Raw genomic sequence first — 17,146 nt, 5'->3', positions numbered from 1 at the left:
CCCCCAAGGGGGGGAAAAGGGGTAAAAACATTTCTATGAAAAATCTTATTCCTTGGGTTTATAAACTTGAAACTTGGCATGAACACGTACATAGGCAAGTAAATATGTTTGACATTATAAGTTTTTTCAAACTACCCTCCAATTGTGATTTAGGGGGTGCGATTGGGTGACTGATTTATTAACGCACAGCCGAAACCGCTCGGTATAGGAATCTGAGATTTTGAACAGAGGTTCCTTTAGTAACATAAGTGAGCACTAAGAAGGGATTTTTGAAATGTCAACCCCCAAGGGGGGGAAACGGGATAAACTGAGCCGGGGCTGCGGGAAAGTTCTAACGAGATGCCGTGGCCCCGGAATGCAAAGGGCAACTGAAGGAACGAGGTGGGTTTTAGTCAGTAAAAGTCTGACACTCCCTTCCGTTCCACCCAGAGCGGGAGAGGTCATTTGATGATTTCCCATCCTTAAAAAAAAGACTTTGTATGACAACTTTCAGTCGTCTCTTTAACATACATAATAACATACATAATTATGTACATACATGCATAACATTAATAACATCACGCTTTTAAATCCCTATTTTGTGTTAACACTACCCATACAAACAGCTAAAAGGAAACAAGTGAAAAGACGAAATTTTTCCGCATCCATTTTCACCTAAATTCTTAACGTTAATGAGATTTACTTTTTATTATCAGGTCAACCTAATAGCCTCACATGTACGTATAACTTCGTAAGAATTTTCTTTCAACTCCTAACCGTTGAGGAGTTGTACCTTCCATCATCAGCTCATTCACATGGGATGATGACTATCAGACGCAAATACTTAAACAGAAGGAAATCCTGTAAGGCCTCTTCGTCCTATAAATCCTGTTTTTTTTTTTCTTTTGAGACGATGATTTTGTCTCGCTTTACTTTTTCTATATAGATTTGTATGTATACTAATATTATAAAGAGGAACAATCTATTTTTTTATATGTTTGTTTGTTTACACATGTAATCGATAAACTCCGAAACTACTGAATCGATTTCAAACATTCACCATTAGAAAGCTACATCATCCCTGAGTAACACAGGCTATATTTAATTCCAGTTGTAACAAGATTTCAGCCTGTGGAAGAAAAAGCCCTGTCGAGATCATTAAAAAACGCTATATATAACCGAATTACACGTGGGCGAAGCCGCGGGCGGAAAGCTAGTATCTTTATAAATATCTCGATAAAGGGTGTACGATATTTCTTTTGAAATACTAATGATACAAAAATAGTGATATTAATAGTAGTACAATGTACGCGATAGTAAATCGTCTTCTACGATATTATACGATAAGTATTTGAAACACACAAATTTGCACAAATGAAAATATATTACGCGAGAAACAATTCGCAATTTTAAATCCTAACATGACCTCAACAGGTATGATGAATTAAATTGCCTTAAATTTTATAATGTCGAAACCGGGAAAGTGCGCAAAAACTGTCAGAGTGAAGAGAAAATTAAGAGATAGGTCACGATCAGTGAACAACAAATTATATAAAACATACCTGCTCTTTTTCTATGAAGCGTTGTATTTTCAATGGTGCGAAGAAACCTGGTACCAGGAAGTCCTTTTTGGGGCTGAACTGCTCCACTTTCATGCGGCCACCCAACATCGCTTTTGCGCCAGCGTAGTACAGATTCCTGTTCAAATAATTGTTAATTATCAATCCATCCATTGACATTTGGGCCTCTGAGGCGCAGCGGTAGTGTGCTTGTTTGTTTGGGATACAGTAGGCCTCGGGTTCGGATTCCGGCCAGGGCATGATGTTACTTTTTCTGATTGGCTTGGGTCTTGAATATATATCTTAATAAGTATTTATTTTTAAATATAGGTAGTATCGTGGGTTGGTATCTAGTAACAGAAGTCTCAAATTTAGTTCGAGTGGTTGGCTTTTGCTCCTTAATAAGCCTTTCTCTTGAGTGAATTTTACACACTGTGTTGAAGCATCTGGCACACAGTATTTTTTCTCTTGCAGACCAACATGAAGTTTTAATAAGTACAGAATAAACAAGTGGTCATTTTCGCTCTCTAATAAGCCATTTTCTACATACATAAAAAATGTATGCCATTTTCTTGACTGACTTTTACAGTTTGCGCAAGAAGATAATTATTTTGCTACCTAGCATGGAAGCTACAATAAACAAGCTACGAACAAACCTGTTCCCTATAAACCTGCCCTTGATATTCGTCAGCTGTCCCTCATCGAGTTTCGGGAACTTGTGGTACAGGTACAAACTGGCCGCGAACTTGAGGAAGGAATCTCCGAGGGTTTCCACTCGCTCCAAATTGAAAGTATCATGTGAGTTGATCGTAGTCAGAGCAGCGAGTACGTCGCGTAATTCCGGGCCACGAGCAGTTGGTTTTTTCTCCAAAATGCCAATACTATCGTTGTACCTAAAAATTATGTATCTTTAAATATGGAGATATTATAGACCTGGGCATTATAGAACAAAAAGCTGTCTTACAATCGTACTGCTCTCTTAATCAAGAACAAAAAGTATTTACCTCATCGGAGCAGGCAATATGGCCGACTTAGAGGTGGTAGGCATCCGAGGCGGAGACCGCACGCTCCCCGGCTCGGGCTCCACGGCCTGAGCCGACACGAACTCGTCGTAACACTCGATGTCCATTACAGTCGCAGTGCTAATGTTACGCTCAATATCTAGAGGCTCCATTTTGTCCTGTCATGATGGAAATTTATCATGTGAGTAAAAGAAGTGTTTGTTTGTTTGTTATATCTTTATTGCATAGAAATTTACACAGTAACAAGAAAATAGTACATAGTTATGGAAGAAACAAATCACTTGCAATGGCGGACTTATCCCATGAAGGGATCACTTCCAGTCAACCGGCAAACAATAAAGGAACTAGATAATTCAGTAAAAAGCAGCAAAACACTGTGTTTTATTCCAGGTAAGTCCTTTACAAGGTAGATAGAGCCAACAGACTGAAAGGCCACGTTCAGCTGTATGGCTTATTGAAGTGGAATTGAGATTCAAATAGTGCCCGACTGCTATGCAATCGCGTAAAAGAATAAACCATAATTGTAGCCTTTACCATGATAATGATATTGTATAAGAATACCTATATAATATAAATTTATACGTGAGAGATTATACAGATTGAGTTAGCCTCGAAGTAAGTTCGAGACTTGTGTTACGAGATACTAACTTAACGATACTACATTTAATAATAAATAGATAAATATGTCAGACCCAGGCCGATCAGAGGAGGTAAATTTCTCATCATGCCCTGGCCGGGATTAGAACTCGGGACCTCCACTTTCACAGACAATTGCACTACCGCTGCGCCACAGAGGAAGTATTGCCGAGGTCAGACGGGATTCGCTTCGTATAAAAGCCTTTTTTATCCAATCCAGAATCACGGTTAAAAGGCGTCTCCGGGCTCCTTTCCTGAGCGATGAGGATGTGACCGGGATTAATACTAGTAAAGAGAAGTAGGAAAGCAATAACTTACATCCCAGGAGAATTCCTTGTTGATCTTTTTCATCAGAAGCTTGTAAAGAGCGTCCTTCATTGTCAAAATATTAAGTGGAGGCTTTTGGGTGTCATCGATAGGGTTATTGATCCTAAAAAAACACATATCGTTATAATCGTCACAGTATTACATTGTAGGAAAGAAGAATCAGTTTATATTCAACTTCTAATATGATTCTTGTATTAATTTAACACCATTGTGTGAAATTGTTCATTGAACGTGTTATTAGTTGGTGAAATAATACAAAAATCTTTGAATTCTCACGATTTCTGAGAATTCTGAATCGTGGGCTAAAACATTACCAATTAACACTGCGCCAAAGCAAATGTGAAGTTTTTTTTTCACTTCAAAATCGTCAGCTCGTTATTGAAAATGCTTGTAGATAAACTAACTCAATTTGACATGCGATGTTACTGCAAAAAAAATATTTTTTCATGTTTTTTTTTTATTATAAAAAAAAACTCTTTGCATTACCTGTCTATGGTATTAATTGGGGCTGGTGTGTCGTCTGCTTGCGCTTTCAAAGATGAAATCGCAACTTGTAAATGAACTTCGATTGGCTTCCATTCTTCGCCTGTAGGGAAAATATGAGAATTAATTTAATTACGAATTAATTGCCTGCAGCTTTTACCGCGATAAACTAAAACTCCTATTAACAATAAAGTAGCCCACGTAATTTTCCAATTTCTTATATTATATTTGACTAGCTTTCCGCCCGCGGCTTCGCCCACGTGTAATTCGGTTATATATAGCGTTTTTTAATGATCTCGACAGGGCTTTTTCTTCCACAGGCTGAAATCTTGTTACAACTGGAATTAAATATAGCCTGTGTTACTCAGGGATGATGTAGCTTTCTAATGGTGAATGTTTGAAATCGATTCAGTAGTTTCGGAGTTTATCGATTACATGTGTAAACAAACAAACATATAAAAAAATAGATTGTTCCTCTTTATAATATTAGTATACATACAAATCTATATAGAAAAAGTAAAGCGAGACAAAATCATCGTCTCAAAAGAAAAAAAAAAACAGGATTTATAGGACGAAGAGGCCTTACAGGATTTCCTTCTGTTTAAGTATTTGCGTCTGATAGTCATCATCCCATGTGAATGAGCTGATGATGGAAGGTACAACTCCTCAACGGTTAGGAGTTGAAAGAAAATTCTTACGAAGTTATACGTACATGTGAGGCTATTAGGTTGACCTGATAATAAAAAGTAAATCTCATTAACGTTAAGAATTTAGGTGAAAATGGATGCGGAAAAATTTCGTCTTTTCACTTGTTTCCTTTTAGCTGTTTGTATGGGTAGTGTTAACACAAAATAGGGATTTAAAAGCGTGATGTTATTAATGTTATGCATGTATGTACATAATTATGTATGTTATTATGTATGTTAAAGAGACGACTGAAAGTTGTCATACAAAGTCTTTTTTTTAAGGATGGGAAATCATCAAATGACCTCTCCCGCTCTGGGTGGAACGGAAGGGAGTGTCAGACTTTTACTGACTAAAACCCACCTCGTTCCTTCAGTTGCCCTTTGCGTTCCGGGGCCACGGCATCTCGTTAGAACTTTCCCGCAGCCCCGGCTCAGTTTATCCCGTTTCCCCCCCTTGGGGGTTGACATTTCAAAAATCCCTTCTTAGTGCTCACTTATGTTACTAAAGGAACCTCTGTTCAAAATCTCAGATTCCTATACCGAGCGGTTTCGGCTGTGCGTTAATAAATCAGTCACCCAATCGCACCCCCTAAATCACAATTGGAGGGTAGTTTGAAAAAACTTATAATGTCAAACATATTTACTTGCCTATGTACGTGTTCATGCCAAGTTTCAAGTTTATAAACCCAAGGAATAAGATTTTTCATAGAAACGTTTTTACCCCTTTTCCCCCCCTTGGGGGTTGAATTTCCAAAAATCCTTTCTTAGTGCTCCCCTACATATCCCAAGGAACCTACATTCCAAATTTCAGCTGTCTACGACCAGTAGTTTCGACTGTGCGTTGTCTGTCAGTCAGTCACTCAGTAACGGAAGAGTTTTATATATATAGATTTCAACTATAGCGACGTTACCAATAACTTACTTTCGCCTTTATAATTTTAGTTTTAAATTTTACGGCTTGGTTTAGCTTTAAAGATGAGTTTGCATAACGAAAGTGGAGAATTTGGATGAACCGGAAATATCCAATGATCTAGGCAAATTGTAAGATCAGGCTCTGCCTTCACCGTGAAAGAAGAAAGATTTTATATGTGTGTCCGGGTATGTACAGAATGGTGGATGTGGATGGAAATTAATTAATAGAAATATAAATATAAACGGGACAAATTAGACAGATTGAGTTAGCCTCGAAGTAAGTTCGAGACTTGTGTTACGAGATACTAACTCAACGATATTATATTTTACTTTGTTTTATACTATGTAGTGATAATAAATACTTATATAGATAAACATCCAAAACCCAGGCCAATCAGAAAAAGTTGGTTTCTCATCATGCCCTGGCCGGGATTCGAATCCGGGACGTCCGGTGTCACAGACAAGCGTACTACCGCTGCGCCACAGAGGTCGTCGATTAATAGAAATACTTACAACGTTGAAGATTTTCAGCTCCCAGCTTGCCTTCTTTGGCTATTTGCGCTCTCAGTTCATCAGCAACAAGCAACATGTACACTCTGAAATAATTTAGCATCATTTAGATATTCTTATTATAATTAATTTACAAACATACATATAACACAAGTCAACAAGTCTTCATATTCCTTACGGAGTAGACAGAGCCAATAGTCTCGCAAAGACTCAAAGGTCACGTTCAGCTGAATGGCTAAATTATAAGTGTCATATAGTGACAGGTTGCAGCCCATAGCCTAAAAGAATAATCCCAAGTTTTATTAGCCCATTCATTATTTAAAAGCCATTAATTTAACCTTATACCAACCTCCTTTCTCCAAATAAAAATCTCCTTCTTTCTAACCTTTTTTTAACTTTTTTTATAAGAAAACATACAGCACATGCATAATCGAATTTGGATTAGGTTCCAATGCAAGGTTGCGGAGGTCACACAGGAGTCGCTTTCAAACACAAACGAAGTCAAAGAAATTTTCTTTTAAAAAATTAATTTCTTTCTTTTGTATCATATAAATGATGTTCTGTTTGTTTCTCTTTATATTGTTTTGCCTGGGAAGTCATACTTTATACAGAACGTTTTTTAATACATACATACATACATAAAATCACGCCTCTTTCCCGGATGTAGGCAGAGACTACCTCTTTAATATGTTAAGCTAAATAAAAATTAATACAAACCTATGCACAATACTGGGAAGCATCATAGCCTTGTACCACAACAGGCCTGGGAATTCATACTTTATACAGAACTCTGGTATGAACACTTCAGCAAATCCGTTCGGTTTGTCATCCCCTTGTACAGCAGATATTATCCGTTGTTGTTTATCAGTGAAGGTGTTGATGGTAGCCGCTCTAGGTAATAGGCAGTTCATGCGCGAACTTATGTTTCGAACCTTATAAACACAAAATAATAGTAAGTTCGATTGTGAATGCTCTCACTATTCTTAATAAGATAAGACTAAAATGATGTTATTACTCGAAAAAAAATTGCATTTCGGATGTGCCGTAACTTATTAAAATAAATCAGAAAAAGGAATTTTTTTCATTAAATTTTAGATCTTACTGGACGAAATAGACAAAACGAGTGTATGTACTTTGCGAGCATAAATGGAGGCCCATCCCATGAACCTCTTATCTATACTATACTATTTCATTCGATATCAACAAACAGAAATACGGCCCGACAAACAGAAATACCGCCTTCAAAAAAAGGTGGTTCACAGTTTAACCTGTATGTATGCATGTTTGTATGTATCCATGTCTTCTTTCTTCATGTGTTCTTCAAAAAAGGAGGATAACGATTGGAGGCGGTTCTCTTTTTACAAAATAACCCTAAATAATGATTAAGCAGAAAATTAGCTATAACATATCTCTCATTTCGCAACTCTCTTTTAATTTCGCATGGGTTTCGCATGGACGAATTTGCGTTTATCACGTAATCCTCAAGTTTACATACCTCTAACATAGGCTGGTCTTTCCTGCCCATTATTTCCAGATTATATCTAGAGCTGTAATAGTCAGCATACGTGCCATACGGCGACGCTTCAAATTTAGACAACGGCGTCATGTATTCCAAAACATCTGACACTATGTATCTGAAGCAATAAATTAATTAAGTATGTATTACGCTAATAATAATCAGGTATTTTAAAGAAAAATACTGTAATAAACTTTAAAAAAAAAAACGTTTAATCCTGAACTCTAGTTAATAGCTAAAGAAAACTTTGATTTGTTTTTGATTGGTTGGGTTTATTTTGCACGAATTGCTTATTAATACAATGAACACACAAAAAAGGGAGGAAAAAGTCATAAAAATTTACAAAATGGGAGATAAAGATATATGTTCTAATAAAGCCATTCGTGATATGGTTTAGCCCTATTAAGTATCTTCGATGGAGGTCGTGTGGTCATACTCCCCATAAAGTTTGTTCAAAAACTGTAAGTTTCTTAAACAAAGGCACGAATCAATTATCTTCATATAAGTATAAATATTAAAAATTACCTGTCGGGCACAATTGTTGAACGATACCAAGGAGTGACTACGCAATTTTGATGACTCTCCCGTGTTACCGATTTAGTTGCTTCCACTCTATCCTAGTAAAAAAGTACGCAATTAATAAACACCCGAACATTGAAAGGCATTAAAAAATCTTATTGTCCTCTCGCACCCACTTAAGAAAAGTCTAAATCACTCAAACTAATAATAATCTAGAATACCTCAAATGTCGGAACAGTAATAGGTTGAATTTCATCGTGTGTTTTCATAATATCCCAATCGATATCATAGTCCCCGTTGTACTTTGTAGGGACGAAGTACATGCAATTCTCAGTGCCGTCGAATACTAAAAATTTCTTTGCGATACCCAAAACTTGGTCAAAGACAAGTAAGTGAAATCTGAAATTGAAAAAATCGCAATACATTCCGTACATACATATTATCATCAAGGTCTTAGGAGGTAGACAGAGCTAACAGTTTTAAAAATGTTGCGATTATAATACCCTCTGCACACACTTTATTTTGACATTCCATAGACAATGACATTTGACACATGGCAATATTATTGCTCTGATAGATGTGGTCTCTTTAATTCTCCGCTAAAAACATCTTGTAATTAGGCACCGCTACAACTTAAATTCTGGTTCTTTTCGTACCCGTGGGAATCGCCAAAAAAAGCGTTTGTTACCTCAAGGTTTTGTCTCATAAATGTGCAAAATATCATCAAAATCGTTAGTATCGGTTATCGGTAGTTTTTGAACTTTTTAAGATTTTTGTATGCTACGCATACAAAAATCTTCTCTCTTTATTATTTTAGTATCCCTACATTCTATGTACACACATAACTTACCTTTTGATCAAATCGAACAACGGCAGTGACAGTGGCACAATGGCATAATTGATTTCAATGCTGGTAGTAACTTCACCAACAGTAAGGAACATTGGAAAGTTACACAACTTTGGCAGCTTTTCCACGGTAAGGAAACCAAAACCGTTCTCTCTCTGTAGCAACTTGTATAATGCTTTCTCGCGGGAATCTTTGGGCTCCGGGAATGCAGTCTTTAAATATATGACGTGTAAATAAAAGTTTTGGACCCCCGATTTCCAATTAACAGGCCCTCTTAAACATTTTGGGAACTGAAAAGAAAATTAATTAAAACTTAGATTATAGTTAAAGTTTGACTAGAAATACTTGTCAATAAGGGCGTTCATTCTGCGTTTCATGTAGCAACACCAAATAGTTGTTATATTGAGGTGACTTGACAATAATGCATTATAATCAAAATTAAACCGATCTTTCAGAAGAGCCAAAACAACACTGACTACTTCATGGATTACACTACACTTACTTTTTAAAGAAATTATTGTCAGCTCAATTTTTCATTCATATTTTAATCTACGAGAGGTATGATATATTTCTTCTGAAGCTATACTTCATTAGTTAGGTCATTTGTTTGTTTTCAGCCGTCGAATGACGGCCGAATTGCGATAATTCGAAAAAAATTATTTATTTACCAAATGAAGATGGGGATTACAAAATCTTCCTCTCCAGATAGGCAAGGTCGCAACCGGGACTAACGCCAGGAAGAGGATGACAAAGAAGTATAAATTATTCGCTCTTATAATTACATTGTTAAGAAAATACTACCACGGTCTAGAAAATTACTTTACATTTCTAGGAAAAAAAATCGCGAACGGAAATTTTCTGGGAATAATACGGGAGACAGACGATAATGAACTTTACATGCTGCCGATATAAGGTTCATACTTGTTGGCTACGTGTTACACAGAGAAGGTTCTGTGTGAAAGATAAGCAAGAAAGAAATATATTATTTGATTCGTGTCCCCGTGGAAAGTCTAGAATTATTTATATCGACGACGTCAGCATATAAAAAGGAGACGATTCGCGACGTAGGCCATGTCTAATTTGGAAGAGCTACAAGTGAGATCAAAAGTGATAAGTGCGACTAACTAACGACGATACCGAGATATACGGCAACCTAATTATTGTGTTTTGGACATTTATGTTAGGAAATTACAGTGTTGCATGGAATGCGCCTTTACAGAGTCACCAAAAAAAAAATATTTGACAAGTACCTACACTAAAACCAAAGTTAGACTATAACAACTAGATTATACCTTATAATTTAAGAACAAGCAATGGGAAATCAGGTGTTTTAATCCAATTAAACGGACCAATAGATCGCAACCCCACAACAGTATTATTATACTTGTGATAATACTTACAACTCTCATGTGTTTTCGTACACGCTTCTTGGTCCCTGCTTTTGGTACATCCACATGTCCTTCATCCTCGTCTGTATCAAACGGCCAATTAGGAAAACAACTTTTTACTTCAGCTTGATCGAAATTCACGGTGCTAAAACCAATAATGTGAATATGTAACAGGGTCACGTTATTTATTTATTTATTGTGACAAAAACGGTTTACACCTATTATAATTATCACACTTTACAATTTGAAACACAGGTATATCATATTTATTTAAAGTTATATATATATTATCACCTATAACAGAACGCAACATTATAATAATGGATACTAGAATAAGCTCACGGATCCGCTTGCGTAAAACTAAAAAAAAATCCCGTTAATTCGCACCTCTAAGCCACATAACAGACCTACAAGTACATGCCAAATTTCATGTTACAAGACCCAGGGGTTTATTGTCGGTAATAGGTTAAAAAAAAATAGGTTCGGATCTGGATCGTATTGCAAAGAATGTTTATCAACATGTTTAGGTAAAGAGTAAACATTTTGACAAAGTATTGTAAAATAATTAATTGTATGTTTCGCTTTCCGCTTAAAACGCCAAAAAAATCGATGGAATTTGGAATAGAAAGCTGGCCTTTGGAAATGTACCAAAAGTTCCAATTAAAAAAAAAAGAACATTATTACCACCCAGGCAGGTTAAAGTCTACACGACTGTAATCGTCAATGTCATAATACTCATACACTACAGAGAAACAGGAAGAAAAGAAAGATAAATAAGTATGTGATTCTAGAGTATGAGAGCTTACCCATATTTTATGGGTAACAAAGTGACTTCATCCAATTCTCCTGCTTGATGCAACCGAATGCAAGCCTTCAGTGCAGCGGAACGTTTGGCGGACTTCAAATCAGATTGAAGATCTCCCTGAAAAAAATAATTGTATGAATGAAATTCCCATTATTGTAACAAACTTTTGCGCGGGGTTTATTAAGTGAATTAATAAACTTCTTTTCTCTTCATAATATTGCAAATGAGCTTGCAATATTCTCTGCGAAATGCCAACATGTGAAATTACCCGCAGTTCCTAAAAATAAGTTATACAAGTTCATGGTGTCATCAGTTTCAAGTGATTTCCATTGGGAAGTTGTTTGTATCCAGTATGGATACAAACAAAATGATAATATTATGAAGAGAAAAGAACATGACATAATGACCTTATCTTCATTTACATTCATAAATATTTTCATGTCAGATTTATGAAAATACTGTAAATCTGCGTCTGCGCTATTTTTGTTACGGCGAAATTTTCTAAAAATCCTCTCTTTGTAGTCTTAGTGCACCCGTAGACAACATTAAGGAACCAACATGGCATATCTCAACTGCAGCTGCGCCCGCGGTAATCTTAAGTTCTGGTTTTCCCACCCCGTGGGAATTTAAAAAAAAAGTAGTCTGTTCCTCTTGAAGGTCAATTTATCTCTATGCCAAATTCGTCATATCGGCCCAGTAACATTCGAGTTTATTTGTAACAAACAAAAATACAAAAACACAACACTATTCTCTTAATAATTTTGGTAAACTTACCTATAAAGGTTAAATATTTTGTGAAATAAAACTATATCAAACCTTTATAGATTCCTTTACAGGACAGGCGATCGGCATTATTATAGTCACAGAAACTTTAGTATAACCAAGTTTATCAATAACTTTCTCCTGAATCCACATAGGAGTGATGAGTGTAAACTGATCGTGGGGCAGCGTCGAACAATACCTGTTTAGTAAAGATATAGCTGATGTGGCCGACAATATATCTAGAAATAAAAAAAAATAAACGTATAGAACACAATTATAAAGTGCCGTGCGGTTCCCGACACCAATAGAAATACATACAACCCAAGCTAATAAAAGCGTAGTAAAAAGAATAAGACAACTCCATCTCTTTGCCATGAATGGTGTTAAAGGCGACTAAGGGATAGGCTTCTAAACATAAAATATTTTTTTTAGGCGATTTGCTAGCAGTTTGTCACTATTTGAATCTCAATTCTATCAGAAAACCAAACAGTTGAACGTGGCCTATCAATCTTTTCAAGACTGTAGGTTCTGTCTACTCCGCAAGGATTGTAGACGTGATTTATTGTATGTATTTTTATTTGACGACATAAAAGAAATTGAAAGGAGAGATAGTCCTTATCAGTAGACAGTAATGTCTTCCAGGTCCAAACCTTTGAAGCAATCTTAATCGGACACGGTTTTTTGTCACAGATGTATACCCAATTAGTGCTTTGGCGTGTGGTTCCCGGCACCAATACAAAAAAGAATAGGACCACTCCATCTCTTTCCCATGGATGTCGTAAAAGGCGACTAAGGGATAGGCTTACAAACTTGGGGTTCTTTTTATAAGGCGAATGGCTAGCAACCTGTCACTATTTGAATCTCAATTCTATCATTAAGCCAAATAGCTGAACGTGGCCATTCAGTCTTTTCAAGACTGTTGGCTCTGTCTGCCCCGCAAGGGATATAGACGCGATCATATGTATGTATGTATGTATGACTTACTGCCATGTTTTGTCACATATGGTGGAATATCATCCTCTTGATAAAGATTTTCTTGCAATTGTTGTTCCGTGGGAGCATTGCGTCTATCAGTTTTCCCCACTAATATCTGAAATACAACTTACCATTAATGATATAAAAAATCGCTATCAAGTAGATTGATACTTAAACGAAAATCGGAATTGACGAAATATTATTATTGATTAGATTTGTGAACGTGGCTTCTCTTCATAGGAATTTCCAGTAAAGATTAGTCTATATAACTTAAAAAGCCTAATTTAAATTACGAAGTTAATAATATAATGTTGAAATAATTTTGATGAAAGTAGTTAAAATATCAGTCTTTTATCTACTTAGCTCTGTCTACCCTGCAAGGGATAATGACGTGACTATATGTATACATTCATACATAAAATCACGTCTATATCACTTGCGGGGTAGACAGATCCGTTAGTCTTGAAAATACTGATAGGCCACGTTCAGCTGTTTGGCTTTATGATAGAGTTGACATCTAAATTGTGGCAGGTTGCTAGCCCATCGCCTAAAAGAAGAATCTCAAGTTAATAAGAATATCCCTTAGTCGCTTTTTAGGACATTCATGGGAAAGAGATGGAGTGCTTTTCTTCATTTTTCTATTGGTGCCGAAAACCACACGGCACTCACTTTAATATTGAAAAATTTAAGATAACATAAGTATGGAAGTACATAATGAAAAAAATTTTAACTTACATCTTGAATTAACTGTTCAGTCTTTTGGAAAGTTGTGTAAAGACTCATAAATTTTTCTCTTTTACTTTCTTCGACTAATATTACGTATGTTGATTCAACATTTCTGGCTCGACCTGAACAATATATGTATATATTAACAAAATGTATGCCCGTGATTCATTTCTATGGTAATTTCTACAACTAGACTAAGTCACTCGTAAAAGTAGCTGTTATTTGAATAATTGTTAGGTATATATAATTAAATGCAATACTGTCAAATATAAACCGACTTAGAAGATGAAATAAAATAAAGAGAACCTAATAAACGGAAGTAATAAACAAGACTACTTGTTAGCGTTGGGTTATGCTTACTTTTTCGTGTATTTTAGCTTAGTATTTTAATTCACATTTAAGCCGCAATATAGCGAGTTCAGCTATGTTTTTAGTCGAGCTTTAATTATTTTTTCTCTTTATAATATATTTTATAAACCTGCTTTTTTAAAAATATAAAAAGCAATACATACCTTTGCTCTGAATGTATGACCTGTATTCGGATGGTGCGTCAAACCTCACGACCAACATACATTGTGGGACGTCCACCCCCTCCTCTATCACGCTGGTTGAAATCAGACAGTTCAGGTCCCTATAAAAATAAACATTTACATTAAACTCGACCAGAAATATATCAGACATCGACATTTTGCGGCCGAAAAAGTTAAATAAAATATTGACCTGCCAATTAATAATTAAATAAAAAAAAAAGTCTGAATAGCCCATATTTATTAATTAGTCAGTCTTGTCTATGTACGTACATGTATGTACATATACATCTTAAATAGATCGGTTCATATTTGATTAAAGTGCACTATTGTGAAATCACCTCACAATAACTCAATGTGTCATAACTATACAATTTGGTGTTGCTAAGAAACACAGAACTTAGTCTCTCATTGACAGGTCTGATAAGTTACTGGTCAAGCTTTAGTTTTCTGATGCAAGTTCTCATGGCGAAAAATTTCCGAAAAACTTACTTGTGGCTAAACTTGAGGAGTGCTTTTTGACTTGTCTTCTTTTGATAATGCTGTTCTCTTGTATTTTTAAAAGGATTTATATTAAATCCTACGATAAAATCATGTTTGAGAAAGCCAAACTCCTCAGGGTTGGCCTCTTGGACGTTTTTGAGGAGATTGTACAACAGTTTTGCTGTTAAACGTTGTTGCGTAAATATAATCCCAGACAAAGGCTTCCGTGCAATGTTTCTTTTTAAAGTCACTGAAACAAAAAACTATTTTATTTGGTCTAGTTTCTCGATGGGCGGATGAAAGATATTAGATCGATAAAATACAAAAGGGCAAAAAATAAAAGAAGTGCCAATGGCGACTTTTTGGCTACTGGACTACTTTTATTTTTTGCCGTATTGCAAAATTAGTCTTCACAAGTATAATTTTATCTATGTATATAAAAGAGGAAACTGATTGGTTGACTGACATATCAAGCACAGCCCAATTCACTGGGTCTGGAGACTTGAAATTGAGCAAGTTCCGTATGTGGCCCCACTAACAGACGATTTCCCGGAATTTTCACGGGAAGGGAAAATAAGGGGATTGTCCCTATTACACTGGCATACACTAGTTTTATATAAATAACTTAATTCTGAATAAAAATATTTTCCGAAATATATGAAAACGCGAGGATTATGTTCAAGGCGAACATACACCATACATGTTGAGACAGGTAAGACAGACTTAAAATGGTTACCTCCAGGCTTGTTCATGACAGCTGGGCTATATTCCTTCAATATGTTAAGCAGTTTTAAAACCTTCTCTGATGAATTTTTGATAATCATTTCATATCCGGATTCGTTCTCCATTGATTTCAAAAGGATTGCTCTAGCCCTGTTTGAAATAGAATGATAAATTAAAACTGGGACGTATTCCGCTGAAAGTTTAAGGTAATTTACAGTGTTACACAATCTTATCGCATAACATACATATAATCACGTCTTTACACCTTACGGTGTACACAGATCTAACAGTCTCAAATAGGCTGAAATCATTTCAAATTAACATGAGGGCCCGCGCTCGAACTGCTCTGTTACCGGGCCGCTGTGTTAACATTGAAGAGTTTCATATATAAAAACAACTGATCTACAAGTAATCGTAGTTTCGCATAATCTATTTGATATATAAAACGGAAAGGCGACTGTTTGACTCACTGATCTATCAACACACAGCCCATAGTTTTGGACCGATGGGCAGTTGCTATGATGAAGGCAACAGCTAAAATAGATATTTTTGGAAATTATCGAGCGTACGGGAAGTAAAGGGATTTTTCGAGCGGAGCCGCGGACGCTCGCTAGTCTTTCATACAATTATGCGAAATGATGATTATGCCAAAAATACCTTCAAATTATGCCCGTAAAATGAATGGTAACTGGATTAATCGCTAGAAATTTGTTAAAAACAATACCCAAGCAGTTTTATAGTTACTTACATGACAGAGTGTGTGATGACAAATTTGAACAATGTCTCTTCTTCCTTGCACAACGACTTTCGTTTCAATCTTTCTAACATTATTATGTGACTAAGTATGCCTAATTGTCCGCTATAAACACCTAGTTCTTCTATCATAGTTTTCATACAGGTGACCATGTTTTTCACTGCTTTGACGATCTAAAAACAAAATAGTTATGTCAAATTTAGATGTTTCCACTCCACCACCACATCTTTGTATAACACATAATTAAACAGTAACAGAGCGATTTCCAAAAATCGACATGGGTTATATTTAATATAACAAAATAAGCATAACAGGAACAAATGAGATGTTTTTAATTTCTATCTGTCTGAATATGTATTTGTATTCGTATCACGCGCGAAGTTTTGCTCCGATTAGAATGCGGTTGTAGAAACTCAGATGTATGGCTTGATCCAACTTAAGAACTGTCTCCTTCCACCCCTCTAAGAAGGCAACACAGGGGTTCAGATTTTATGTATCGAGCGACAAAATTATATGAATTATGAAGTCGCGGGCAACAGCTAGTATTATATATTATCTGTTGTATCCTAAAATGCGCCGTTAAAATATGAACAATAAACTAAACTATCAGATAAAGCTTTAACGCCAGGAGAAAGTACAATTATATTTAAAAAAATATATACTTTTCTGGGATCCCTTGTGATGTCGACTTGTCCGACCTCCAGTCTTATCAACGGAACATCAGAAATCATTGGCAGTTTGACTGCAAGTACTAGATTTTCCAAATCGCTCAGAACAGCAATCGCTTCCCTCGCCGCCGCTGTAGGCGTCGGAAGTTTATAGTATTCGATGAACTCCCTCGGGTTCGTAGAATAACTAAAACGGCAAAAAATCTTAATAGTCGCAAGTTTCAGTCGGGAAAAATAACCTTGTAATTCTTCCGTACTTATTATCCCTTTCAAATTTTTGTTATGAAAAGTGATAGCGGGGGTTTGAAAAAAATCTGTTTCTTTTTAATAAGTCTTAAT

The 17,146-nt window shown here is 35.9% G+C and overlaps 1 protein-coding gene across 3 annotated transcripts in view; it reads right to left on the bottom strand.

Moving 5' to 3' along the window:
* LOC106136242 (endoribonuclease Dicer) overlaps positions 1 to 17,146 on the bottom strand; it is a 55,786-nt gene that overhangs the window by 24,867 nt on the left and 13,773 nt on the right. For all 3 annotated transcript variants that reach the window (XM_060945569.1, XM_013336733.2, XM_060945570.1), the window contains exons 7-27: positions 16,802 to 16,994; positions 16,134 to 16,312; positions 15,399 to 15,535; positions 14,672 to 14,912; positions 14,165 to 14,283; positions 13,662 to 13,774; positions 12,936 to 13,041; positions 12,006 to 12,190; positions 11,191 to 11,306; positions 10,397 to 10,529; positions 9,000 to 9,286; positions 8,371 to 8,548; positions 8,156 to 8,247; positions 7,610 to 7,748; positions 6,832 to 7,046; positions 6,118 to 6,200; positions 4,010 to 4,109; positions 3,515 to 3,626; positions 2,543 to 2,718; positions 2,195 to 2,431; positions 1,542 to 1,677 (exon numbers count right to left, since the gene is read on the bottom strand). In XM_060945569.1, coding sequence (XP_060801552.1) covers positions 1,542 to 1,677; positions 2,195 to 2,431; positions 2,543 to 2,718; positions 3,515 to 3,626; positions 4,010 to 4,109; positions 6,118 to 6,200; positions 6,832 to 7,046; positions 7,610 to 7,748; positions 8,156 to 8,247; positions 8,371 to 8,548; positions 9,000 to 9,286; positions 10,397 to 10,529; positions 11,191 to 11,306; positions 12,006 to 12,190; positions 12,936 to 13,041; positions 13,662 to 13,774; positions 14,165 to 14,283; positions 14,672 to 14,912; positions 15,399 to 15,535; positions 16,134 to 16,312; positions 16,802 to 16,994 — 3,277 coding nt within the window. The remainder of the gene's footprint in view (positions 1 to 1,541; positions 1,678 to 2,194; positions 2,432 to 2,542; positions 2,719 to 3,514; positions 3,627 to 4,009; positions 4,110 to 6,117; positions 6,201 to 6,831; positions 7,047 to 7,609; positions 7,749 to 8,155; positions 8,248 to 8,370; positions 8,549 to 8,999; positions 9,287 to 10,396; positions 10,530 to 11,190; positions 11,307 to 12,005; positions 12,191 to 12,935; positions 13,042 to 13,661; positions 13,775 to 14,164; positions 14,284 to 14,671; positions 14,913 to 15,398; positions 15,536 to 16,133; positions 16,313 to 16,801; positions 16,995 to 17,146) is intronic.

The sequence above is a fragment of the Amyelois transitella genome, chromosome 8 (assembly GCF_032362555.1).
Source record: "Amyelois transitella isolate CPQ chromosome 8, ilAmyTran1.1, whole genome shotgun sequence".
In the NCBI taxonomy this organism is placed as follows: Eukaryota; Metazoa; Arthropoda; class Insecta; order Lepidoptera; family Pyralidae; genus Amyelois; species Amyelois transitella.
The sequence above is the reverse complement of the archived record's forward strand: the minus strand, read 5'-3'. Positions and strand labels throughout refer to the sequence as shown.